The 26,324-nt window shown below is 45.4% G+C and overlaps 1 protein-coding gene across 3 annotated transcripts; it reads right to left on the bottom strand.

Moving 5' to 3' along the window:
* Nucleotides 1-576: 576 nt before the first annotated feature.
* Nucleotides 577-3,148, bottom strand: LOC139268280 (frizzled-10-like). Of its 3 annotated transcripts, none has more exons than XM_070886333.1 (2): nt 1,695-3,140; nt 577-1,646 (listed from the first exon to the last, which is right to left on the bottom strand). In XM_070886333.1, the coding sequence occupies exons 1-2, from the start codon at nt 3,083-3,085 to the stop codon at nt 1,388-1,390; spliced, it is 1,650 nt and encodes a 549-aa protein (XP_070742434.1). In that variant the 5' UTR covers nt 3,086-3,140; the 3' UTR covers nt 577-1,387. The 3 variants fall into 3 exon arrangements, with proteins under 3 accessions (XP_070742434.1, XP_070742435.1, XP_070742433.1); XM_070886334.1 differs by having other exon boundaries at nt 577-1,679; nt 1,740-3,140; XM_070886332.1 differs by having other exon boundaries at nt 577-3,148.
* Nucleotides 3,149-26,324: the final 23,176 nt, after the last annotated feature.

The raw sequence follows: 26,324 nt of genomic DNA, 5'->3' as shown, positions 1-26,324 counted from the left end.
GTTGATGTTTCTAGCTTTACCACTGAACATATTAACAGACTTTTTGCCGAGGCAGTTCCTTGCCTTAATACATGTTTTTTTTTGAAATGGCAGAATCTGCAGTTGGTTGCTGGGTTGGTGAATCCTGCTCTTAGCGCCCTGTTGGGAGCAGTAATATAAATCAGCGTTGATTGATTCACTTTATAGCCGGTCTGACTACAGTATTTAGTGCAACATTATCCTGTGTTTTAAAAAAAAACATTCTCAAGTATGTCATTATGTTATAGTTAATATAAAATGGGACATTATCGCAGCACCATTTACTTACAACTTTAATTAACTAACGTCACGCAAATTCTGTTCACAACAGGTCTGGCCTGCCCTTTCTTTAATATTCTGCCTTTACTCGCAGCAATAAATCAAGTCTAGCAGGCAGTAGTTTTGCATTTTAACCCCGGGCACTGCCTTTTAAGACAGCCTGCCATTAATCTGATTGCCTTTTAAGAATAGTCACATACCCAGCAGATTTCTTGCCAAACTAAAGAAACATTTTATTTTATAAAATAGACGAACTCGACGACAATTATATTTTACAAATATGTACAAAGGTCTCAATGTGCTTCACAAAGCACGTGAAGAGCTACAAGATCACAGGGGCTCCCTGTCCACACAAACTCTTTGTTTTATGTAGTGCTTGTTGATCTATTCATGGCTAGAATTAGCTTTACAATAAGACGAGTCGATAAGCTCCGTGGGTCTTTGAATCGCCCGTTTACAAATCAGTTCAACTTGTCTGACACTGACTTGATTTCCATCAGAAAGCAAAATGTGTCATTAAAGAACTTCTGTCGCCCATACCTCTAAGTTCTTTTGTCAGAAGAAGATTCTTTGTAAGTCTTTTATCTGCAGCTGATTGGTGAAAAGAGAGAGAGAAAAAACTATTGCACATTGTTAAAGCAGCCCATCTTCGGCAGAGTATTGCTGATCCACAAGATACTGACCCTTTTGAAGAGACCCTACTTATCCCTGAAAGCTTCACGTTAAAAGGTAAGAATTGCTAAGCCGGGAGTAATATGCCGGTTGAACTGTTAGTCATTCCAAAATTACAGCAGGACACACGGGGAAACACACGGCTCTGATTTCGGGTTCCAAATGTTGGAGACGCCACAGGTTCCTCCAATAGCTTAACCTTTTTTTGAACCTCACCATCCAGCCCAAACGAGCTGTGCCGACAGCAATGCAAACTATTTCTTCTTACATTTTCACTTGAGGTGAGTTCTCTGGGCCCCCCTTTTCTGGGCTATTTGTCTTCCAGACTAGCCCTATACATAATCTGGGAGGGGGATGAGGGGGGGGGGGGGGGAGAAGATGAAGAAGAAAAAAAACGATCTTTGTGACAATAAACATTTCAAACACAGGTTGGTGGCAGCGCCGGTTCGTATTTCCCGTGTACTTTCAGGGGAGGGTGAGCTTTGGCGTACGAGCCCCCGCCACTGCTTGTGATAACGCTGGCCGGCTTCCTCCGGACCCTTCTTCGGAATCTCCTACTGCAAATGTTTTGCCAGGACTGCAGGGTCTTGGAGCTCCAAATCCACATGCCGCTGGTGATGCCCACCACCAGCAGCATGAAGATCTTGACCATGAAGATCTCCACCGCTGGGATGGAGCTGGTCATGGTGCAGTCCAGGTGGTTGGAGCGGCTGTCGCTTTTGCACTTCTCCCGAGTGGCTAGCAGCTTCCAGTAGTCCATGTTGAGGCGCTCGTAGAAGTAGCAGGCGATGACACAGGTGGCGGGCACGGTGTACAGGACCGAGAAGACGCCGATCCTCACCATCAGCTTTTCCAGTTTGTCCGTGTTCTCGCCGCCAGTCTTCATGATGCGCCTGATGTGAAAAAGCGCCACGAACCCGGACAGGATAAACGAGGTGCCGACGATGAGGTAGCAAGCCAGAGGGATGAGCACAAAGCCGGTCAGCGCGTTAACATCCATGCTGCCCACGTAGCAGATCCCGGTCAGCTCGTCCCCGGCCACCCGCCTCATCACCAGGATGATGATGGTTTTGATGGCGGGGATGGCCCAGGCGGCCAGGTGGAAGTAGCTGCTGTTGGCCTCGATGGCCTCGTGTCCCCATTTCTTGCCAGCCGCCAGGAACCAGGTGAGCGTCAAGATGACCCACCACAGGGAGCTGGCCATGCCGAAGTAGTAGAGCACCAGGAAGACGATGGTGCAGCCGGTGCTCTCCAGGCCCTCCTGGATAACGTACAGGTGGCCGCTGTCCCGGTCGCAGGCGATGCTCTCGCCGCCGGCGAACAGGCGGATGATGTAGCCCACCGAGTAGACGCAGTAGCACATAGACATGAAGATGATGGGCCGCTCGGGGTACTTGAAACGCTGGGGGTCGATGAGGAAGGTTAGCACGGTGAAGGCGCTGGAGAAGAAGCACAGCACCGACCAGATGGCGATCCAGATGAAGGCGAACCGCTTGTCCTGGCTGGCCCAGTACACGTCCACGCTGGGCGAGCAGAGCGGGGCGCACGACGCGCTCTTCTCCACCCGGTGGAACTTGTCGAAGTTCTCGCACGCCGCCTTGCCGGGGCTGTCCTTGGGGAAGAGGAAGGGGTCGTGCGGCCCGGCTCTGGGGGGCGGCCGGTAGACGGGAGGCAAGGCGCTGGGACCCCGGCCCGTGTCCTCCGAGCCGTTGCTGGGCGCCTCCATGCAGAGGAAGTTGGGGTCGTTCTTGTTGGGCAGTTTGCTGCAGTCCAGCGAGTCGGGCCAGCGGAAGCTGAACTGCTCCATGATGGGCGAGCACTTGAGCCGGGCCTGCTCGCACATGACCCGGCAGGCCGGGATGGGGGTGGAGACCTGCTCGGTGCACATGGGGGCGTACAGGGAGCACAGGAAGAACTTGAGGTGAGTGTGGCAGCCGTACTCCACCAGGGGGGCGAACTCGTGCAGCTTGATGGCCGCTTCCCTCTGGTCCTCATGGCCCATCAGGTTGGGCATGCGGGTCATGTTGTAGCCAATGTCCCGGCACATGGGGATGTCGATGGGTTGACACCTGCCCTCTCGGTCGGAGCGCTCCGAGTCCATGGAACTGATCGCCATGCTGCACAAGATGAGCGAGCAGGTCAGGGCGCAGAGGCAGCTTACCCTGAGCAATGATCCCATATTCGGAATTTCCTTACTCCCCCCCCTCCCCCCCACCCCCCCAAAAAAAAGTCAGCCTCTCAATCCGACGTGACCGTGTCCTGGGCCAAACTTTATATCCAAACTTGGTCCCTTGGAAGTGCTGGCGCCGGCTCCGCAGCTGCTGTGAGCCTGCCACTGGTGCGCCTCTGAGCAGAGAGAAAGGTGGAAGCCGCAGCCTGAGGACGGGGGCCGAACCCAGCCCAACAGTAGCAGCAGCCGCCAAACGATCGCACTGTGTCCTCTCTCTCTAACTTCACGGGCTTGTCTCGGAGCGCTGCTCTGTGCACTTGTGGGACACAGGTACAAGGAAGTAAACACACTCACTCTCTCTCACACACACAGGCGGCTCTCTGACTGGCAACTGCAAAGTGAGCTAAGAGTGGGCGGACCGTCTGTGAAACTCAGGCAAAAAAAAGAGCAGCGAGAGGGAGGGAGGGAGAGAGAGGGGGCGATCATCAAAAGATCAGCCAAATAAGCATCTGGGCGTCTGCCATTCATCTGATGCTCTGTGGATTTCCGCCACTTTTTTTTCGGTTTTGGGACAGGCACAACCAAATATATTCCCCTCCAACCAGTCTCGGCTTTCAATTATTTGATAATAATCCTTGGTCTAAAGTGCATTCCTATCAACCGGAGAGTGGCTGTTTAAACAACTAATGGGCACACTATAGATCAGACCGGGACCTGTTAAAAGATACAAACTGACTACAATTTTCAGAGATCGGATAGTAATATCGTTAACTTCAAGAAGTTTGGAATGAGAGACTTCGCCCGCACTGCAACTATATCAAAATAAGGGAGAAGGAATCGAGAATAATTTGCAAACTTAACACATTGGATATATGAGTTTATATTTTACTATTAAAGTTTATGAATCAAAGCGAAAATATTAGATTCCCAGATTGTCAGTGATGTGGAAAAGTTGCTGAATGTAGCATTTTGTTAGTGCTCTTTAATAAAACAGCATGTTGATTTAGACAATGTTACATTTGCAAAGCTCCATATCCCCCCCCCCCCCCCCCCAGTATCTCTTTTTAAAAACAACTTCCTATCTAAGCAACCGAATTCAACGGGAAAGCAATCAGCTGCTTACAGCACCATCTCACAGAGAGAGGGGGGAATCAGTAACTGGCTCAGATAATTCTGTTGCTAATAAATGAAAAGGCTCTTTGATGCCTGAAGCTGAAAAGATATGTTTTGGGGGTCGGATTTGAAACCTGTGCCTCTATGCAAATAGCAGGATCCCCGCTGGATCGCTTCGACAGAGACGGACCCCCGGCGTCTGACGTTACGGAGAATTGCAGGAATTTTATGGCTGTCGGTCGCAGATCTTTTCTTCCTTTGTGTTCTTTGAAGAATGACTTTAGACATTTTATTTACATATTTAACCGTGGATGGAGAAAAAAAAACACACTTGGCTTTTTTTGAGGGCCGGGGGGGGATTTGATCAGTTTAAATGAATGGAAATCTTACTAAAGCTCAGTTGCAAAATCTTTAATTCTTATATTTTTGCGCGATTGTATCTTATTGCGAATATAATTTAGAATTTCAAAATGGGTAGAGTTGCTGAAACTTGTTTAAAAGTTATTTCCCACACGCTGTCGCTCTCTGTATGATCTTTGCTTGTGGACTGAGCTGGGGTGCATTTTTATAATATTGTTTCCGTGTAGATATTTCCAAAACAAAGAGCCCCCAGCGAATGTTTGCACTCCGGTTAGCAAACAGCAGTCTGGCGGGGTGTAAATACCCTGCCGCTCTGCTCCTGCCGACACACAAGTTCCAATTGTAAGAGAGAGATAGTGTGCATTGTGCTGTGTAAATGTAAAAGTTGCAACAGATACAGACTGCCCGCAAAAAGCGAGTTGCTGCGGATTCAAACAAAAGCAATGTAACCAAAAAGTAGCGGTTACTTTGACACAATGAAGGAGCTCTACTTTTAAAAAAAAATCTGGTTTGAAATATTACGGACGGTTCAACAGGGTGCATTTCTGTGAATTGCAAATAAGAACATTTCTTAATCCTCTTTTCATGCACTGGCTTCGGATCAGTGGCATCTAAGCGGCTCCCCACTGCTCCTGGCCCAGGAGGATGCATTCAGTGTTGCTGCTCTCACTTCTATTCCCACACTCACAGAGAAAAAAAACCCCGGCACAGACACACTCTCCAGATTAGATTAAACTCATTCCACAGTCCCTGGAGAAAGTGAGGATTTGAACACTTTCTCTGTTGCCTGCCAGTCTGTCACAATAAGAATTGACTTGGGTTCTAAAAGGCCCACAAACCCTCTTATTGCTTCTCACAATTGCCAGGTAACCTCCCCCCCATCACCAAGCCTTTCGTGGTCGACTGCATTGAAATGTCAGCTTCTTTGTTTTAAAGCGCTGGAGTATCAACATTTAAGCAACGTGATTGTGTGTGTACATCTTGCTATAATTTGCAGGATAAACTGTTAAAGATACAGAAGAACTTTAAGGAGCTTTTTGTTTCAAGCACACAGCTGATGCTCCCAAGGTCCTGCAATTTCCTCCGCATTTGCGCCCAGAGACACGGGCAATCAGGGCGCAAAGCAAATAAGCTGCCTGGAAGAATTTTGGGCGTAAGTCAGTTACGGACGTAAGTTCAATAGGCCCAAATCGCCTCGATCTGTGTCGGCCGTCCATCGATCCCTCCACCCATAAAACGATCCCCGCCCTCAAATTACAGAGCCTCATATTGGAGTATCCTCCAAGTGGGCTTGATCGGCGGCCTCTTCATATTAGGATCAGATTTACAGGCTCAGCAGGAAAGTGCAATTTTCTGGTGTTTTATTGCTTAAAAAAAAATTATTTCATTTTTTTGAGACCTGCTCTGTACTTTCTGTTTCTTGTGATGCATGTTTATGGCATAAGTATAAGTCACATAAAAAATTTAAAGCTTCCCCGATATTAGGTTCCGAAACATGCTGTGTCTGATGTGCACGAATGATGGTTAAATGAGTTGAAACATTTATATACTTAAAGAAGAAACACAGGTGCAGCGTCGAAAATCCGGAGTTCTGGAATCTGGAATGTTACGGAATCCGGACTCCACACCGATCGGTGGCAGGGTCGTCCGGAATCCGTAAAATGTTCTGGAATCCGGACCCGCCAACCATGCTGACCTTGGGGCCCCACCGCTGCCCGACCTTGGGCCTCACCGCCGCTCGCCCGCCGCCCATGCCCTTATCTCAGGGCCTCCTCACCGGCCCGTCCGAACACCTCCTCCGCAATGGGGCCTACCCGAACGCCTCCTCCACGACGGGGCCCGCCCAAACACCTCCTCCGCGGCGGGGCCCTCCCGAACAAATCCACTAGGGCGGGGCCCACTCGAATGCCTCCTCTGCAACGGGGCCCCCCGGAACGCCTCCTCCGCGGTGGGGCCTGCCCGAACAGCTCCTCCATGGCGGGGCCTGCCCGAACGCCTCCTCCGTGGCGGGGCCCGCCCGAACACCTCCTCTGTAAAGTCCTTACTCTACAGTATGAAACCACATGAGGCACATTCTGGGGACAAAGTCACTCTGAGACCTTAACTCTTTATTCACAGGACTCCAAAGACGATGACCCTGCGTGGAACCTCCCTTTTTATACCTGTGTGATCAGGTAAGGAGTGTCTACCACAAGTTCACCCCTTGTGGTCAAGGTGTGCATCTAGGTTGAGTGTATACATTGTGATTACAAACATGACATCATCTCCCCCCACAAAGTCTTATTTGGAATCATAGGTTTAGTCTTTCAGGTGGTCTACGCTCCCTCATGGAGCGCCGCAGTTGGGGCTCTGGTTGTTGGACACTGACGTGAGTGTCTGTCACCTGTGTTGATTCCGGCCTGTCCGGGCTGACTGCAGGGACTGTGCATTCTTCTGATTGCTCTTGTTGCTCGTTCACTGGCGGTGTTGTGAGCTCCATCTCATGGTCTTCTTCAGGTTCCTCCGTGTTGATGCCGAACTTTTTTTTACTCGGTCCAGATGCTTACGGCATATCTGACCATTGTTGAGTTTTACCATGATGACCCTATTCCCCTCTTTGTCAATTACAGTGCCCTCAAGCCATTTGGGCCCCATGGCGTGATTGAGGACGAATACAGGATAATTTATTTCTATACATCTCCCCCTCGCATTACGGTCATGGTACTCGTTTTGTGACTTGCACTTGCCCTCAACTATGTTGGTCAGGACGGGTGCATGAGGGACCACCGAGTTTTGAGTGTCCATTTCATTAGTAGCTCTGCGGGCGGGACCCCCGTGAGCGAGTGCGGTCGGGATCTATAGGCCAGCAGGAGACGCGATAGGCGGCATTGTAGGGAGGGTCCTTGAGTCCTGAGCATACCTTGCTTAATGATTTGGACCGCATGTTCCGCCTGGCCATTGGAGGCTGGCTTGAACGGCGCAGTCCTGACGTGGTTGATGCCATTGACCGACATAAACTCTCGGAATTCGTAGCTTGTGCAACATAGGCCATTATCACTAACCAGGATGTCCGGCAAGCCATGGGTTGCAAAGAACGCACGTAGGCTTTCCACAGTGGTGGATGATGTGCATGAATTTAGAATGATGCACTCGATCCATTTCGAGTACACATCTACCACAATAAGGAACATCTTATCCATGAACAGGCCCGCGTAGTCAACATGAATGCGTGACCATGGCCTGGTGGGCCAGGAGCATGGGCTGAGCGGGGCCTCCCTAGGGGCATTACCCAGCTGGGCACACGTCGTGCACCTGCGAACACAGTGTTCCAGGTCTGAATCACTTCCAGGCCACCAAACGTGTGACCGGGCAATGGCCTTCATCAGCATAATGCCTGGATGTTCGTTGTGGAGTTCCCTGATGAATGCCTCCCTGCCCTGCTGGGGCATAACTACCCGGCTGCCCCATAGTAGGCAGTCGGCTTGGATGGAGAGCTCATCCATCCGTCTGTGGAACGGTCTGACCTCCTCAGGGCATGCTCCGTGTGTGGGTGCCCAATCCCCAGTCAGGACACATTTCTTAATCAGGGATAGGAGGGGATCTCTGTTTGCGAGCTGTATGCGAACTGATGCGTTGGCATTGATAGCCTTGCTATCTGACAACAGGGATGTTAATGGCTTGTGGTCCGTCTCTAATTCAAACTTCCTACCAAAGAGTACTGATGCATTTTTTTTACACCATAGACACATGCAAGCGCTTCCTTCTCGACCATCCTATATCCCCGTTCTGCTTGAGAGAGCGACCTGGAGGCATAAGCCACAGGTTGTAATTGACCCTCAGCATTGCCCTGCTGCAACATGCATCCAACCCCATAGGACAATGCATCACATGTCAGAACCAATTTTTTGCAGGGGTCATACAGGGTCAACAACTTGTTTGAACAAAGTAGGTTATGTGCCCGATCAAAAGCCCGCTCCTGACAGTCCCATACCCAAAACCAATCGCAACCCTTATGCAGGAGCACGTGTAGCGGCTCCAACAATGTGCTCAAGTTCGGCAGAAAGTTCCTGAAGTAGTTCAACAATCTCAGGAATGAACGCAACTCCAATGTGTTGCAGGGCCTGGGTGCTCATCGAATCACCTCTGTTTTGGATTTGGTGGGCCGAATCCCATCTGCAGCTACCCTCCTGCCCAGAAACTCAACCCCAGGAGCTAAAAAAACATATTTAGACTTCTTGAGTCGCAGGCCTACTCGGTCCAGTCAGCATAGCACCTCCTCCAGGTTGTCGAGGTGTTCCTCGGTGTCTCGACCCATGATGAGGATGTCGTCCTAGAATACGATCGTTCCAGGAATGGATTTAAGCAGGCTTTCCATGTTTCGTTGAAAAATCGCACCGCTGATCGAATGCCAAACGGGCACCTGTTATAAACGAACAGTCCCTTATGCGTGGTGATGGTGGTCAGTAGTTTAGATTTGTCGGCCAGTTCCTGGGTCATATAGGCTGAAGTGAGGTCCAACTTGGTGAACAGCTTGCCGCCTGCCAGCGTGGCGAAGAGGTCCTCCGCTCTCGGGAGTGGGTATTGATCTAGTAGGGACACCCGATTGATGGTGGCCTTGTAGTCGCCACAGATCCTGACAGAACCACCCGCTTTTAGGACGGGAACGATGGAGCTCACCCAGTCACTGAATTCCACAGGCGAGATGATGCCCTCTCTCAACAGCCGGTCCAATTCGCTCTCGATCTTTTCCTGCATCACATATGGCACCGCTCTGGCTTTGTGGTGCACTGGCCTGGCATCTAGGGTGATGTGTATCCTTACTTTAGTGCTTTTGAAAGTCCCGATGCCAGGTTGGAATAGTGAATCGAATTGTTGTAGGACTTGTGAGCACGAACTTCGCTCCACAGATGACATTGCATGAACATCTCCCCATTTCCAGTTCATCTCGGCTAACCTGCTCCTCCCCAACAGTGCAGGATCATTGCCCGGGACAATCCAGAGCGGCAGCCGATTCACTAACCCATTGTGTGTGACAGACAACACTGCACTGCCTAGCACCAGAATGATTTCTTTAGTGTAAGTCCGTAATTGTGTCTCAATATGTGCTAATTTAGGTCTACTGGCTTTAAGTGGCCATAGCTTCTCAAATTGCTGAACGCCCATGAGTGACTGGCTGGCCCCAGTGTCAAGCTCGATGCGTACAGGGATACCGTTTAATAAAACCCTCATCATCATTGGTGGCGTTCTGGTGTATGAACTGTGAGTATTCGCCACATGCACCCGCTTAACCTCAGCGTCCATCGATTCACCCCAAAAGTCATCCTGCCTCAAAGAACCTTCTTCTGGTCCATCCACCTCATATATTAATCTGGTTGCAGACTTCCTGCACATTCGAGTTAAGTGGCCACTGAGATTGCAGTTCCTGCAGACAAACTGTTGAAATCTACAAGATCTAGCTGAGTGTTTTCCCCCACACCTCCAGCATGAGTTAAAGTTTCCATTGTTGGGAACAAGGGGACTATGGCAGGCATTCCGCGCTGACTGTCCCTTTGACTGCTCTTAAGTACCCTATTGGTGGGTGTCAATGGCCCCATCCCGGGCCACATTGTCCATTGTGATGGTGGGAATGTCCTTTCAGCCTGCCATTGTCTGTGTTGAAGTCCTGCTCTGGGGTCTATTGCTTTGGACTGCTCCTGCCTGCCTGCAGGGCTCTGAGTCGCATTAATGATGTTGACTCCCTGATCCATCGCCGCGTTAGAGGCAGAATTGCGCGCGTATATTATTTTCGTCTCTTCCTCTCCCGCCATGAAAGTTTGAGCCATCAACGCCGCCGCTTCCAAGGTCAAATCCTTGGTCTCAATTAATTTGCAGAAAATTTCCGCATGACCGATGCCCTCGGTAAAGAAGTCCCTTAGCATCTCCCCCCTGCAGGCATCTGTGTACTTACAGAGGCTGGCCAAACGCCGCAGGTCCACTATGAAGTCCGGTATTCTCTGTCCTTCATGACGTCGGTGGGTGTAGAATCTGTGTCGGGCCTTGTGTATGCTACTCACCAGTTTGAGGTGCTCCCCGATCAATTTGCTAAGTTCTTCAAAGGTTTTGTCTGCTGGCTTTTCGGGTGCTAGTAAGTCCTTCATGAGCGCGTAAGTCTTTGGTCCGCAGCTGGTCAAAAGATGAGCCCTTCGCTTGTCGGCCGCTGCATCCCCCAGCCATTCTTTCGTAACGAAGCTTTGCTGAAGGCCTCTCGACAAAATCGTCCCAGTCTTCCCCAACACAGTACCGTTCCTCTGTGCTACCGGTGGCCATTCTCGTGGGTCGTGAATTCCCGTTTCTTGTCGCCAATGTAACGTTCTTACTCTACAGTATGAAACCACACGAGGCACATTCTGGGGACAAGGTCACTCTGTGATCTTAACTCTTTATTCACAAGACACCAAAGACGATGATCCTGCATGGGACCTCCCTTTTTATACCTATTTGATCAGGTAAGGAGTGTCTCCCACAAGTTCACGCTTTGTGGTCAAGGTGTGCATCTAGGTTGAGTGTATACAGTAATACAGTGGTGTTATATTGTGGTTACATACATGACATCCTCCATGGCAGGGCCCTGCCTGAACAGCTCCTCCTTGGCGGTGGGTCCCCAGCTCTTTCTGACATTCCGAAATCTGGGAAAACCCGAACCTGGGCTCGGGTGTGGCAGAATTCGTGACGTCAGAAAGACAATCAAAAGTCTGAAAAAGCCTGGAATCTGGAATGGCCTCGGTCCCAAGTGTTCCAGATTCTCAACGCTGCACCTGTATATGGAGCTGGTTCGATACTTTCCTGGGGCCCCCATTGTTTACGCTGATTTGCACCTATTTACGCCCATTTTACATTCTAATGAGAATCACAGGAAATTTGAGGGTGACTTAACATAAGAACATAATAAGAATATAAGAATTAAGAGCAAGAGTAGGCCATTCGGCCCCTCGAGTCATTCAATATCATGGCTGATCTTCTACCTCAACACTTTCCTGCACTGTCCCCATATCCCTTGATTCCCTTAATATTCAAAAATCTATCAATCTCTGTCTTGAATACACTCAAGGACTGAGCCTCAACAGCCCTCTGGGGTTGAGAATTCCAGAGATTCACCACCCTCTGAGTGAAGAAGTTTCTCCTCATCTCAGTCCTAAATGGCCGACCCCTTATTCTGAGACTGTGACCCCTGGTTCTAGATTTCCCAGTCAGAGTAAACAGCCTCTCTGCATCTACCCAGTCAAGCCCTGTAAGAATTTTGTAGGTTTCAATGAAATCACTTCTCATTCTCCTAAACTCTAGAGAATATAGGCCTAGTCTACTCAATCTCTCCTCATAGGACAATCCCCCCATGCCAGGAATCAGTCTGGTGAACCTTCATTGCACTCCCTCTATGGCAAGTATATTCTTCCTTACGTAAGGAGACCAAAACTGTACACAATACTCCAGGTGCGGTCTCACCAGGACCCTGTATAATTACAATAAGGTGTCTTTACTCATACTCAAATCCTCTTGTAATAAAGGTCAACATACAATTTGCTTTCTTAATTGCTTGCTATACCTGCATGTTAACTTTCAGTGATTCGTGTACAAGGACACCCAGGTCCCTCTGAACACCAACATTTCTCAATCTCTCACCATTTAAAAGATATTCTACTTTTCTATTTTTTCTACCAAAGTGGATAACTTCACATTTCTCCACATTATATTCCATTTGCCATGTTCTTGCCCATTCACTTAGCCTGCCTATATCTCCTTGAAGCCTCTTTGCATCCTCCTCACAAATTACATTCCTACCTCGCTTTGTATCATCAGCAAACTTGGACATATTACATTTGGTCCTCTCATCCAAATCATTGACATCTCGTCCTGTACATCGACAGAATGGGTGCAGGGATGGGCAAATTTTCATGTCTAACTTCTAGGTTGTGCCCATGGAGGAAATTCCAGACCCTTATTTATGAATTCTTGAAGAAAATGCATGCGAACAAACTCGGAATGTTTTAAAATAATGAAGAGAAACAAAAAAAAAAAATCACTCGTCACACAGGACAAAAATAACTCCTGCAGCAAAAAAATCTGGCTGAAATGTCAAGGATCTTATATAAGCAAATTCCTTAACAATCCTTTTGATTAATTAAAAAGGTGGTTATAGACAGGCGAAGTGAGTGGGCAAGAACATGGCAAATGGAATATAATGTGGAGAAATGTGAAGTTATCCACTTTGGTAAGAAAAATAGAAAAGAAGAATATCTTTTAAATGTGAGAGATTTATGCAGAACAGGTTGCAAAATTCACAGATTTAATACTTCTGTAACAGTATTAATTGGTAATAAACGGCTGATTTTTAAAAGTAGACGTGTGCAATGACTGCACAACAATTTAAAATCCTCTGTATACATCATCACACTTCAATAATATGGAATGCACTGGCTGCTGGCATCTGCACTGAGAGCTGCTGTCAGCAAGAAAATGGTCCCAAAATTGGATAAAAACTGTGCATGAAGTTCACAGTATAATTCATAAAAATGGTACCCTGGAGTGAATACAAAGCTGTAATCTCGTACTGGGATTCAGATGAATTATAGACAATTTTAAGCCTCACTTTCATTGTTTAGGATATGATCTGAACCCCGTTAGTTGGATTCGTGCTTTGTAATTACTCTCATATTTATTATTCATTATTCTGTTTTGATATGGGTACTGATTATATTGGTCCTGAAATTCCATTTTGGCCTTCCGTGGGCATTTTAGAGAAAAAATAAAGTTTGGGACGGTTGATGAGCAGTGGCAGACATTTAAGGAGATATTTCATTACTCGCAACAAAAATATATCCCAATGAGAAGGAAAGACTCGAAGAGAAGGGATAACCACCCGTGGCTAACTAAGGAAATAAGGGATGGTATCAAATTGAAAACAAGGGCATACAATGTGGCCAAGACTAGTGGGAGGCCAGAGGACTGGGAAACCTTTAAAAGCCAGCAAAGAACGACTAAAAAAATGATAAAGAGAGGAAAGATAGATCATGAAAGTAAACTAGCATGAAATATAAAAACAGAAAGTAAGAGTTTCTACAGGTACATAAAAAGGAAAAGAGTGACTAAAGTAAATGTTGGTCCCCTAGAGGATGAGACTGGGGAATTAATAATGGAGAACAGGGAAATGGCAGAGACGTTGAACAAGTATTTTGTATCGGTCTTCATTGTAGAAGACACTAAAAACATCCCAATAGTGGACAATCAAGGGGCTGTAGGGAGGGAGGAATTTAATACAATCACTATCAGTAATGAGTTAGTACTCAGTAAAATAATGGGACTAAAGGCGGAAAAGTCCCCTGGACCTGATGGCTTACATCCTAGGGTCTTAAAAGAAGTGGCTGCAGAGATAGTGGATGCATTGGTTGTAATCTACCAAAATTCCCTGCATTCTGGAGTGGTCCCAGCGGATTTGTAAACCACAAATGTAATGCCCCTATTTAAAAAATGAGGCAGACAAAAAGCAGGAAACTATAGACCACTGAGCCTAACATCTGTCATTGGGAAAATGCTGGAGTCCATTATTAAGGAAGCAATTGCAGGACATTTGGAAAAGCATGATTCAATCAAGCAGAGTCAACATGGTTTTATTAAAGGGAAACCATTTTTGACAAATTTGCTGGAGTTCTTTGAGGATGTAATGAGCAGGGTGGATAAGGGGGAACCAGTGGATGTGTTGTATTTGGATTTCCAGAAAACATTCGATAAGGTGCCACATAAGAGGTTACTGCATAAGATAAAAATTCACGGGGTTAGGGGTGATATATTAGCATGGATAGAGGATTGGCTAACTAACAGAAAACAGAGAGTCAGGATAAATGGGTAATTTTCCGGTTGGCAAAGTGACTAGTGGGGTGCCGCAGGGATCGATGCTGGGTCCTCAACTATTTACAATCTATATTAATGACTTGGATGAAGGGATTGAGTGTAATGTAGCCAACTTTGCTGATATAAAGATGGGTGGGAAAGTAAATTGTGAGGAGGACACAAAAAATCTGCAAAGGGATATAGACCGGCTAAGTGAGTGGGCAAGAAATTGGCAGATGTAGTATAATGTGGGAAAATGTGAGGTTATCCACTTTGGCAGAAAAAATAGAAATGCAAATTATAATTTAAATGGAGAGAAATTGCAAAGTGTTGCAGTACAGAGAGACCTGGGGGGTCCTTGTGCATGAAACAAAAAAAGTTAGTATGCAGGTACAGCAAGTAATCAGGAAGGCAAATGGAATGTTGGCCTTTATTTTTAAGGGGGATAGAGTATAAAAGCAGAGTAGTCCTGCTACAACGGTACACGATATTGGTAAAGCTACACCTGGAGTACTGTGTACAGTTTTGGTCTCCATATTTAAGGAAGGATATACTTGCATTGGAGGCTGTTCAGAGAAGGTTCACTTGGTTGATTCTGGAGATGAGGGGGTTGACTTATGAAGATAGGTTGAGTAGGTTGGGCCTATACTCATTGGAGTTCAGAAGGATGAGAGGTGATCTTATTGAAACATATAAGATAATGAGGAGGCTTGACAAGGTGGATGCAGAGAGGATATTTCCACTCATAGGGGAAACTAAAACTAGGGGGCATAGTCTCAGAATAAAGGGTCTCCCATTTAAAACTGAGATGAGGAGGAATTTCTTCTCTCTGAGGGTTGTAAATCTATGGAATTCTCTGTCCTAGAGAGCTGTGGAGATTGGGTCATTGAATATATTTAAGGTGGAGATAGACAGATTTTCTTTTTCTGTGGTGATTCACAGCAATGGGCAATAAATGTTGTAGCACCTGATGAGGAATGTTTAAATAGGAGTTTTAACTGAATAAATTCTTTCTGCCCTCTGAGAAAAAAAACATAATTGGCATTAAATTTAAATAGCTCCTTTTTAAACACTACAATATGTGCGCGAACTAGGTCCGTGCAGCAGAACTAGTCTCCAATCGTCTTGGTTAATCCTTGCAACTGGACCAAGACCTAGCTCTGTCAAGCCCGTGTGGTGGCTGGTGTGCAACGGCCACATCTTCCATCCTTCAACATGTAGTTCGAGACTTGGAATATTAGGTCGTTCATTGAAACACCTGTGAATTCATCCCTTTTTGGCGTGGAAGCATGTCACTCTCGCTACGAGGGACCGCCTATGATGATGTCAACCATGCCTTCTCTTGCACTTACCTAATGTCCACAGGTGTGGGTTTTTGTGCAGGAATCACTGGGTAACAGTCAATAATGCAAATCCTAGAGAACGTCCCCTTTTCTTGTCTAGGGGCAGTGAAACCAATTGTAGCAATCATAACTGTCATCCCAACTGAAATGAGCTAATTCAGCACAGACCAGGAATCAAACAGGAGATCTTCATGGTATAGTCTTCATGGAGATGCCTTTACCCACAAGACCATCAGGGAAATATTTATAATGAAATATTTATCAATATTAACCTCAGGCGTGTATAAGTGGCTAAGTGGCTGTATAAGTGGCTACAATCACCTGGACTCCCATAGGTAGTACTTTAAGCAAAAGTGACCATGAGCAATGCCAGGGGAAATTTGCTAGTCCTATATTAAGTGTTCTAATTAATTTCATATTCCAAACAGCAGGCAAAGCATTGTTTCATCATTATTTGCCAACAACGGCCTAAAGTAATTATTACTAAAGTAATCTGTGGTTCTATCGAGGTAAATAGAGAGAATGCACTTTGAAGATGTTATTATGTAGACAAATGATAAATGGATATTAGGCATTGGACTGATATTCTGTATATTAAATTGTTGGAAATCTAGAAACTCCCTTAAATATATAAATCCAGAAATAGGGTGCACCATATGGGAAGGAGAAGATTTATAATAACAATTTGCAACTATGTTGTGCTCTTCACATCAGAAACACTAGAATATTTCACAGATTGAAGAACGAAATGAACATTCTGCAAGAGAAAAAATATTGGATAGAATAGAATTAGGGGACCGGGCCAAAAGGGCAGTTAAAGTGAAAATTCTTTAATAGGCTTTTGAAAGTAAGGATTTTGGGAGGGATTTCCAGAGGGCAGGGGTATGGTGAATGAAGAGTATCTCAATCAAAGAGTAGACCAATGTCACAGGAATGAAGAATGCAAGAAAGGGCATTGTGCTGGAGGAGAATCTGGCAAAGCAGTTGAAGGGGAGGATAAAACTGATTTGTTGGGTATGGAAGTCAGTGAATCCCAATGAGAACCAGTAGAATAGAAGTGTGGTGCTTTGAGTAGGTAAGGATGTGAGCAGCAGCATTCCGAGTGAATTGCAGTTTGTGGACGGTGGAAGCAGGGAGGCTGTCTAGGAGAGCATTAGAGAAGTTGGTGCTCAAATGCAATAACGCTTTGGAAAAAAGTATCAGTGGCAGAGATAGGGGTAAAAGCTGAGGCAGGTAATGTTGAAAGGTAGAAGAAGGCAGTCTCAGCAATGAAACAGATTTACAAGCAGAAAGAGCTCGGGATCAAGCAGCACACCTAGGTTCCGTACTACCAGACAGAGCTGGAAGTCAGGGAGGTTGATGGAGCTGATTGGAGTCGGAAGGCAAATGGCATGTTGCCCTTTATTGTAAGAGGTTGGAGTACAAGAGTACAGAAGTCTTAGTACAATTGGCACACCTGGAGTTCTGTGCACAACATTGGTCTGAGGAAGGATATACTTGCCTTAGAGGCATTGCATAGAAGGTTCACTAGATTGATTACTGGGATGAGAGGGCTGTCCCATGAGGAGAGATTGTGTAGATTGGGCCTGTACTCCCTTGAGGTTAGAAGAATGAGAGGTGATCTCATTGAAACATTCAAGATTCTAAGGATGATTGACAGGGTAGATGCTGAGAGGTTGTTTCCTTCGACACTGTTAACCGCGAGGGACTGTGGAGTGTTCTCCTTCGTTTCGGCTGCCTCCAAAAGTTTGTCACCATCCTCCGCCTGTTCCACGGCAACATGCAAGCCATGAACCTGATGAACAGATCCACCACAGACCCAATCCACGTCTGAACCGGGGTCAAGCAGGGCTGCGTCATTGCGCCAACGCTCTTCTTGATCTTCCTCGCTGCAATGCTCCATCTCAACAAGCTCCCCATTGGAGTGGAACTAAACTACAGAACCAACCTTCATCACCTCCAGGCTAGATCCCAGGTCATCCCATCCTCTGTCATTGAACTACAGTACGTGGATGATGCTTGCGTCTGTGCGCATTCAGAGGCTGAACTCCAAACCATCGTCAACATCTTCACCGAGGCATACAAAAGCATGGGCCTTACATTAAACATCCATAAGACAAAGGTCGTTCACCAACCTGACCCCGCCACACAGCACTGCCCCCGTCATCAAAATCGATGGCACGGCCTTGGACAACGTGGACCATTTTCCATACCTCGGCAGACTACTATCAGCAAGGGCAGACATTGACGACGAGGTCCAACACCGCCTCCAGTGTGCCAGCGCAGCCTTCGGTCACCAGAGGAAGAGAGTGTTCGAAGACCTGGACCCCTGGAAATCTGGCATCAAGCTTATGGTCTACAGGTCTGTAATGATACCTGCCCTCTCATATGGCTCAGAGACGTGGACCATATACAGTAGACACCTCAAAGCGCTGGAGAAATACCACCAACGCTGCCTCCGCAAGATCCTGCAAATCCACTGGGAGGATAGATGCACCAATGTCAGTGTTCTCGATCAGGCCAACATCCCCAGCATCGAAGCACTGACCACACTCGACCAGCTCCGTTGGGCGGGCCACATCGTCCAGATGCCCGACACGAGACTCCCAAAGCAAGCGCTCTATTCGGATCTCCTACATGCCAAGCGAGCCCCAGGTGGCAGAGGAAATGTTTCAAGGACACCCTCAAAGCCTTCTTGATAAAGTGCAACATCCCCACCGGCCTCTGGGAATCCCTGGCCGAAGACCACCCTAAGTGAAGGAAAAGCATCCAGGAGGGTGCTAAGCACTTCGAGTCTCATCGCCGAGAGCATGCAGAAAACAAGTGCAGGCAGCGGAAGGAGGGTGCGGCAAACCAGACTCCCCACCCACCCTTTCCTTCAACGACTGTCTGTCCCACCTGTGACAGAGACTTTAATTCCCGTATTGGACTGTACTTTTAGAGTGGAAGCAAGTCTTCCTTAATTTCGAGGGACTGCTTATGATGATGATGTTTCCCCCTGCTGGAGAGTCTAGAACTAGGGGGCATAGTCTCAGGATAAGGGGTCGGCCATTTAAGACTATGAGAAGGAATTTCTTCACTCGGAGGGATGTGAATCTTTGGAATTCTCTCCTCCAAAGGGCTGTGGACCCAGAATCATTGGGCATATTCCAGGTTGAGATAGATAGATTTTTGGACTCTAGGGGACTCGAGAGATATGGAGATCGGGTGGGAAAGTGGAGTTGATGTCAAAGATCAGCCATGATCTTATTGAATGACAGAGCAGCCTCAAAGGGCTGTATGGTCTACTCCTGCTCCTAATTCTTATGCTTATGCTCTTATTATCAGGAGAACATTTAGAAGGAGAGATGAGAATGTGGTCTGAGAGAACTTGATCAGTGGTGGAGAGCTTGAGTCCCCATGTGATAACATGGCTGAAGCAGTTGCCATGTGTATGGGTTGGAAGTGATTGTGAAGGATGAGATTGCGGGGATGCAAGGAGTGTAAGGAAGACTGTGGAGGTAAGTGCATTTAAGAAAGAAAGAAAGACTTAGATTTATATAACGACTTTCACAACCACCGGATGTCTCAAAGTGCTTTACAGCCAATGAAGTACTTTTGGAATGTAGTCACTGTTGTAAGGTAGGAAACAATTGAAATCACAGAGGAAAATGAGTCATCTGATGCATAGGATGAGGACATAAAAGAGAAAGCAGACCACCAAACAGTAGTAGTGAGGTTGGGGATGGCATCAAACAGGAAATTAGGGATGCATGCAATAAAGGTACAGCAGTTATCACGGGCGACTTTAATCTACATATAGATTGGGTTAACCAAGCTGGTAGCAATGCGGTGGAAGTGGATTTCCTGGAGTGTATTAGGGATGGCTTTCTCGACCAATATGTTGAGGAACCAACTAGAGAGCTAGCCATCCTAGACTGAGAAGACTAATTAGCAATCTTGTTGTGCGAGGCCCCCTGGGGAAGAGTGACCATAATATGGTAGAATTCTTTATTAGGATCAAGAGTGACAGTGTTAATTCAGAGACTAGGGTCCTGAACTTAAGGAAAGGTAACTTCGATGGTATGAGACATGAATTGGCTAGGATAGACTAGCAAATGATACTTAAAGGGTTGACAGTGGATAGGCAATGGCAGACAGTTCTAGATTACATGGATGATCTTCAACAATTGTACACCCCTGTCTGGAGTAAAAATAAAACGGGGAAGGTAGCTCAACCATGGCTAACAAGGGAAATTAGGGATAGTGTTAAATCCAGCGAAGAGGCATATAAATTGGCCAGAAAAAGCAGCAAACCTGAGGACTGGGAGAAATTTAGAATTCAGCAGAGGAGGACAAAGGGTTTAATTAGGAGGGGGGAAATAGAGTATGAGAGGAAGCTTGCAGGGAACATAAAAACTGACTGCAAAAGCTTCTATAGATATGTGAAGAGAAAAAGATTAGTGAAGACCAACGTAGGTCCTTTGCAGTCAGAATCAGGTGAATTTATAATGGGGAACAAAGAAATGGCAGGCCAATTGAACAAATACTTTGGATCTGTCTTCACAAAGGAAGACACAAATAACCTTCCGGAAATATTACAGGTTCGCGGGTCTAGAGAAAAGGAGGAACTGAAAGAAATCCTTATTAGTCAGGAAATTGTGTCAGGGAAATTGATGGGATTGAAGGCCGATAAATCCCAGGGCCTGATAGGCTGCATCCCAGAGTACTTAAGGAAGTGGCTCTAGAAATAGTGGATGCATTGGTGATTATTTTCCAACATTCTATTGATTCTGGATCAGTTCCTATGGACTGGAGGGTAGCTAATGTAGCACCACTTTAAAAAAAAAGGAGAGAGAGAAAACAGGGAATTGTAGACTGGTTAGCCTGACATCGGTGGTGGGGAAAATGTTGGAATCAATTATTAAAGATGAAATAGCAGCACATTTGGAAAGCAGTGACAGGATCGGTCCAAGTCAGCATGGATTTAAGAAAGGGAAATCATGCTTGACAAATCTCCTAGAATTTTTTGAGGATGTAACTAGTAGAGTGGACAAGGGAGAACCAGTGGATGTGGTATATTTGGACTTTCAAAAGGCTTTTGACAAGATCCCATACAAGAGATTAGTGTGCAAAATTAAAGCACATGGTATTGGGGGTAATGTACTGACGTGGATAGAGAACTGGTTGGCAGACAGGAAGCAGAGAGTTGGAATAAACAGGTCCTTTTCAGAATGGCAGGCAGTGACTAGTGGGGTGCCGCAGGGTTCAGTGCTGGGACCCCAGCTATTTACAATATACATCAATGATTTAGATGAAGGAATGAAGTAATATTTCCAAGTTTGCAGATGACACTAAACTGGGTGGCGGTGTGAGCTGTGAGGAGGATGCTAAGACGCTGCAGGGTGACTTGGAAAGGTTAGATGAGTGGGAAAATGCATGGCAGATGCAGTATAATGTGGATAAGTGTGAGGTTATCCACTTTGGTGGCAAAAACAGGAAGACAGAATATTATCTGAATGGTGACAGATTAGGAAAAGGGGGTAATGTACTGACGTGGATAGGAAAACAAAACCTGTGTATCATGGTACATCAGTCATTGAAGTTTGGCATGCAGGTGCAGCAGGTGGTGAAGAAGGCAAATGGCATGTTGGCCTTCATAGCTAGAGGATTTGAGTATAGGAGCAGGGAGGTCTTACTGTAGTTGTACAGAGCCTTGGTGAGGCTACACCTGGAATATTGTGTTCAGTTTTGGTCTCCTAATCTGAGGAAGGACGTTCTTGCTATTGAGGGAGTACAGCGAAGGTTCACCAGACTGATTCCCGGGATGGCAGGACTGACATATGAGGAGAGACTGGATCAACTGGGCTTGTATCCACTGGAGTTTAGAAGAATGAGAGGGGATCTCATAGAAACATATAAAATTCTGACGGGATTGGACAGGTTAGAGGCAGGAAGAATGTTCCCGTTGCTGAGGAGTTCCAGAACCAGGGGTCACAGTTTAAGAATAAGGGGTAAGCCATTTAGGACCGAGATGAGGAGAAAGTTCTTCACTCATAGTGTGGTTAACCAGTGGAATTCTCTACCGCAGAATGTTGTTGAGGCCAGTTCATTAGATGCATTCAAATGGGAGTTAGATATGACCCTTACGACCAAAAGGGATCAAGGGGTATGGAGAGAAAGCAGGAAAGGGTTACTGAGGTGAATGATCAGCCATGATCTTATTGAATGGTGGTGCAGGCTCAAAAGGCCAAATGGCCTGCTCCTGCACCTAATTTCTATGTTTCTAAGTTTCAATGAGAAATGCCATTGGGGCTTAGATATGGGTTACATTGTGCAAGAAATAAAAACACTATATCAAGATCTTGGGAAATTGATATTGGGACATTGGTATTTGCTGGGATGTTCATTTTAATAATCTTTGACTCTCCCATCAAATGATAGCAGAGGAATCCATTTATGTCTGAGATCAGGGGCCCAGTAAAGGTATAGTTTACCCTCACGAAGCTGCCTGTAGCTGGGAAGAACTAAGGTTCTGAGATTTTTTAATTATGGCAATTAAAAAATCTCAGAACCTTAGTTCTTCCCAGTGGACTGTGATACTTGCCTCGCCTTCATGGGTTTAGCAATTCATGTGTGAACAAACCTATTCAACATATGCTAGTCAGCTCTGGGACTGGGGTTCAAAAGCATCCCCAGATTCATGGAATGAAAGTCTCCTCTCATGGTGTCATAGTTTAACATAGAAATATGTTTGGGCAGTTTCAATGCAAGGCACTGGCCCAAAAGACAAAGCTGCCTCTTGTTCACCTCTAAATTGGCAATTCCGCATGGACGTACCACAGAATGGCTTGTTTGGGAATGGAACAAATGTCATACTGGTGCTGAAGGAGTGATGTTTTGAGTTTCAGTTTGAGGAACAACACTGAGGCATACTGGGGGATTTAATTTTTATAATTGAAAAGCATATTGTGCTCTTCAATGTGAAGTCTGCTTGGTGGTGAGAAATGGAACAGTTTCTAATTCAGGCACCCAGTGTCAGCTTCAAGCACTCAGATATAGCACACCTTGATGTAGAATACGGCTTATTTTACTCTGCTGCACTGATAGGCTTCAGTGTCAATCTTAAAAGAGTAATCTCTCCTTCACCAGTCTGACATTGTTCCTCATTTTCCACACCAGCTATCGTTAGGCTTGAGTAACACTGCCATTTAGGAATAGTTTCTGCGATAGGCTAATGCCTAGTCGGTATTCACAATTGCCCAAACTCATTCCACCTTACAGCCCTTACCCTTACAACCCGAGAAGACTTTTTTGCCATAGGCTGGACTTAAACTCAGGTCCCAGAGGTGAAAGGACTATGTCTAACCCACTCTATGTCTGATTGTGCTACACCTGACCTGAGTCTGCATGATATTGTTACTGGGTTCCCAAGATGGTAAGTGTTCCATACCACAACACTAACAACCCTCTCTTCATGAACATAACATTCACAATAAAATTATTTTTAAAGAAAACATGTAAAAACTGGTAACAGAACTAGGCATCAGCTCAAATGCTGCCATCTGATCTCTCCCTTTTCACCATTTCAGTGCTGGCTAAATTTAATATAGGTTGGATCACACTCATGCTGAAACAGATAAGTTCTATTTCATGGGGTCTGGTTTCCATCACTCCAATATCTTAATGCACCCAAATTGGTCTGCGGGCTTTCTATTCACAGTGTAATGATTTCAGTGAAAACATGTGACATTTGTCTTGCTTTGTACTCATGTCTAACTTTTTACTAAAGTTAAAGAACAGAGGAAAATATATAGTTGAGTCTGATGTAAGCACAGCCTTGTATACTGTACCATTGGACTCTGTTGTTAGGGACAAGTCATGCAAATTTAATCCTGATCATAATTTCTGCTCTCTTGAAAATAGTGTAGATGCATTGTGTTGTGTATTGTATAGAATATATTGCTTGACAATGTCTATTGTTACTGCTTGATTTGATGTCTCTGTACTCTGTGTCTTTATTTGTTTCCTCTCATTAAAATTTATGGTGAAGTTACAGAGTTCTATTAAATGTGACATTTCTCTCATTAATAACAATAAGTTACACTGTTTTCTTTCACCTCCATTCATAAAATCTAGTCCCATCCCTGCAGGAAGGTAGGAGATCAAGAACTGGATGATAGATCATTTTTATTTAATTAAAAACTAAATTATAATAAGTGTTTTTCAATAAGACCAAGTACCCATAGCAATGAACCACCAAGCTGAATCAGTAAACTAAGATCATTCTACTTCCTCCTAATCTGGCCCTAATGGACAGAGATTAAATTTGTGCTGATCAAACAAATTCAACTTCATATAACAGTTGAACGCACAATTTCACTAGTTCTCACACTGTAAATAAGGGGAAGTACACACAGGAAGGAGGCTATGTGGGTGTTTGGACTCCGTCACACAGGGTCTGGTTTGATGGTATAAATCCCATGTGACCAAGAACTTTCCAACATTTTGCAGGAAGTTAGCTGATTGACTTGGAGACAGATAATATGTGGTTGAACTGCCAGCTGCTTTATTGTGTGGGAAACAGAGGAAAAAGGAGAAGACCTGATGCAAACCATTGGAGAAATGGAACAGAAAGTGGAATGCCCAACTTTATTGTGAAGTGAGGGGGAAGGATTTTTGATGGCATTCGGTGGATCTTGGTGATAATCAGAATTAGGATAAATTACTAATATATTAGTATATTTATGATTAACTAAGATGAGATACCTATTTTTTTTTCTTTTTAAAGGGACAGTTGGTTCTTGAGTTTGCCAAGGGAATTGGATGCCTTATGTTAAACCGTGCTTCATGTAGGTGCTAAGGGATGCCGTAGATGAAGAGTTGTCTTTTTGTGCTGTCTGTATTAGGACTACATCATTTTGTGTTCCTGTTACTGAGCAACTTTGGGCATTTCTTTAATGAATATTACCCAGAATTACAAAGAAAGTACAACAGGCAAACAGGCCATTTGATCAACCAGTCTGTGTCGGTGTTTATCCTCCATGTGAGCAGTAGTCTGCCCTGTTTCCACATCCTTTTATTTCCTCTTTCATTAACTACCGATATAACTTATCCTTAAATCACCGTTTCAATCACTAACTCTAGTACTGCATTCCGCAGCCTCACAACCCTCTCCTGCTCTTTGTCCTAAATCGCGTATAACTAATCTTCTACCTCTGTCCCCTCATTCTAGAACCCACAATCAATGAAAACAGTCTGTTTCTATCGATTCTGTTCCATTCCTTCATAATTATACATGTTGAAGTAATATAGGCAATGACTAATGACCAATTTATCCCAAGATGTCATCACCACAAAGGATGTGGATTATTCCTCAGCATCCATTTGCTCTTCACGTATTACGGGCTTAATTTTCAAAACTATTATTCAATTGTTATGAGACTACCAAAAGGACCAATAACATTAAAATTGCAATAAAATCAACTGGGTATTTCCTTCAAAGAATATGTTTTAAAAAAATGTCCTCATTGTTGGCACTTTCATCTCCCAAAGTCAGCACAATGGCCAACTACAAACCAAGATATTCCAGCAGCACCTTGTCTACCTTCACTTCCACTCCCATTACATCTCTTACTGATCCACAATAAAAATGAACTCCCTGGTCTTTGCTGCAACTAAACTTGCTGTGGATTGACTCCTTTCCACTACCACTGCTACAAATGAGATGGATGGAGCAGATCAACTGAAGTCGAATTGTCTGTGAGTACTTGCTTGGAAATTGTGCATGCTCTCACTGGGAAAAAGAAGGTCGAGAGGTGATATGATTGCGGTTTTTTATGGTTCTAAAGAGACTAGATAATGTAGAACATGGCAAGCTGTTTCATCCTGTCCTCAAGAGTAAAACCAGAGGAGATGGCCTGAGCCTGAAGGGTGGTAAATTAAAAAATAATCTGCAGAAACATTATTTCAGTGAGGGAGTGATAAATCTACGGAACAGGCTCCCTAAGGAAATAATGGAAGCAGGTAGTATTGATTCATTTAAATTCAAATTTGATAGATCTCTTTCAGAAAATAATATTTTGGAATACAGTATAAGAGTAATTTGAGACATGACATACAAGTGTAGCATGGTTGGTTTAAAAGGTTTTCATCACTAGGTTTTTTTCACCCCTTGTCTGGACCTGTTGTAGACTAATTGATAGAGATTGACTACCAGCATTGTATAATACAACTCATCATCATAGGCAGTGAGTTCTTTGGTGGCTGAACAGTCCAATACAAGAGCCACAGACTCTGCCACAGGTGGGACATATAGTCGTTGAGGGAAGGGGTGGGTGGGACTGGTTCGCCGCACGCTCTTTCTGCTTTCTGCATGCTCTCGGCGTTGAGACTCAAGGTGCTCAGCGCCCTCTCGGATGCACTTCCTCCACTTAGGGCAGTCTTGGGCCAGGGATTCCCAGGTGTCAGTGGGGATGTTGCACTTTATCAGGGAGGCTTTGAGGGTGTCCTTGTAGCATTTCCGCTGCCCACCTTTGGCTCGTTTGCCA

Source organism: Pristiophorus japonicus, chromosome 8 (genome assembly GCF_044704955.1).
Source record: "Pristiophorus japonicus isolate sPriJap1 chromosome 8, sPriJap1.hap1, whole genome shotgun sequence".
In the NCBI taxonomy this organism is placed as follows: Eukaryota; Metazoa; Chordata; class Chondrichthyes; family Pristiophoridae; genus Pristiophorus; species Pristiophorus japonicus.
This window is presented reverse-complemented; position numbering and strand designations above follow the sequence as displayed.

Coding starts and splice junctions, on each gene's coding strand:
- LOC139268280 (XM_070886332.1), bottom strand. CDS start 3,148: ATGGGATCATTGCTCAGGGTAAGCTGCCTCTGCGCCCTGACCTGCTCG.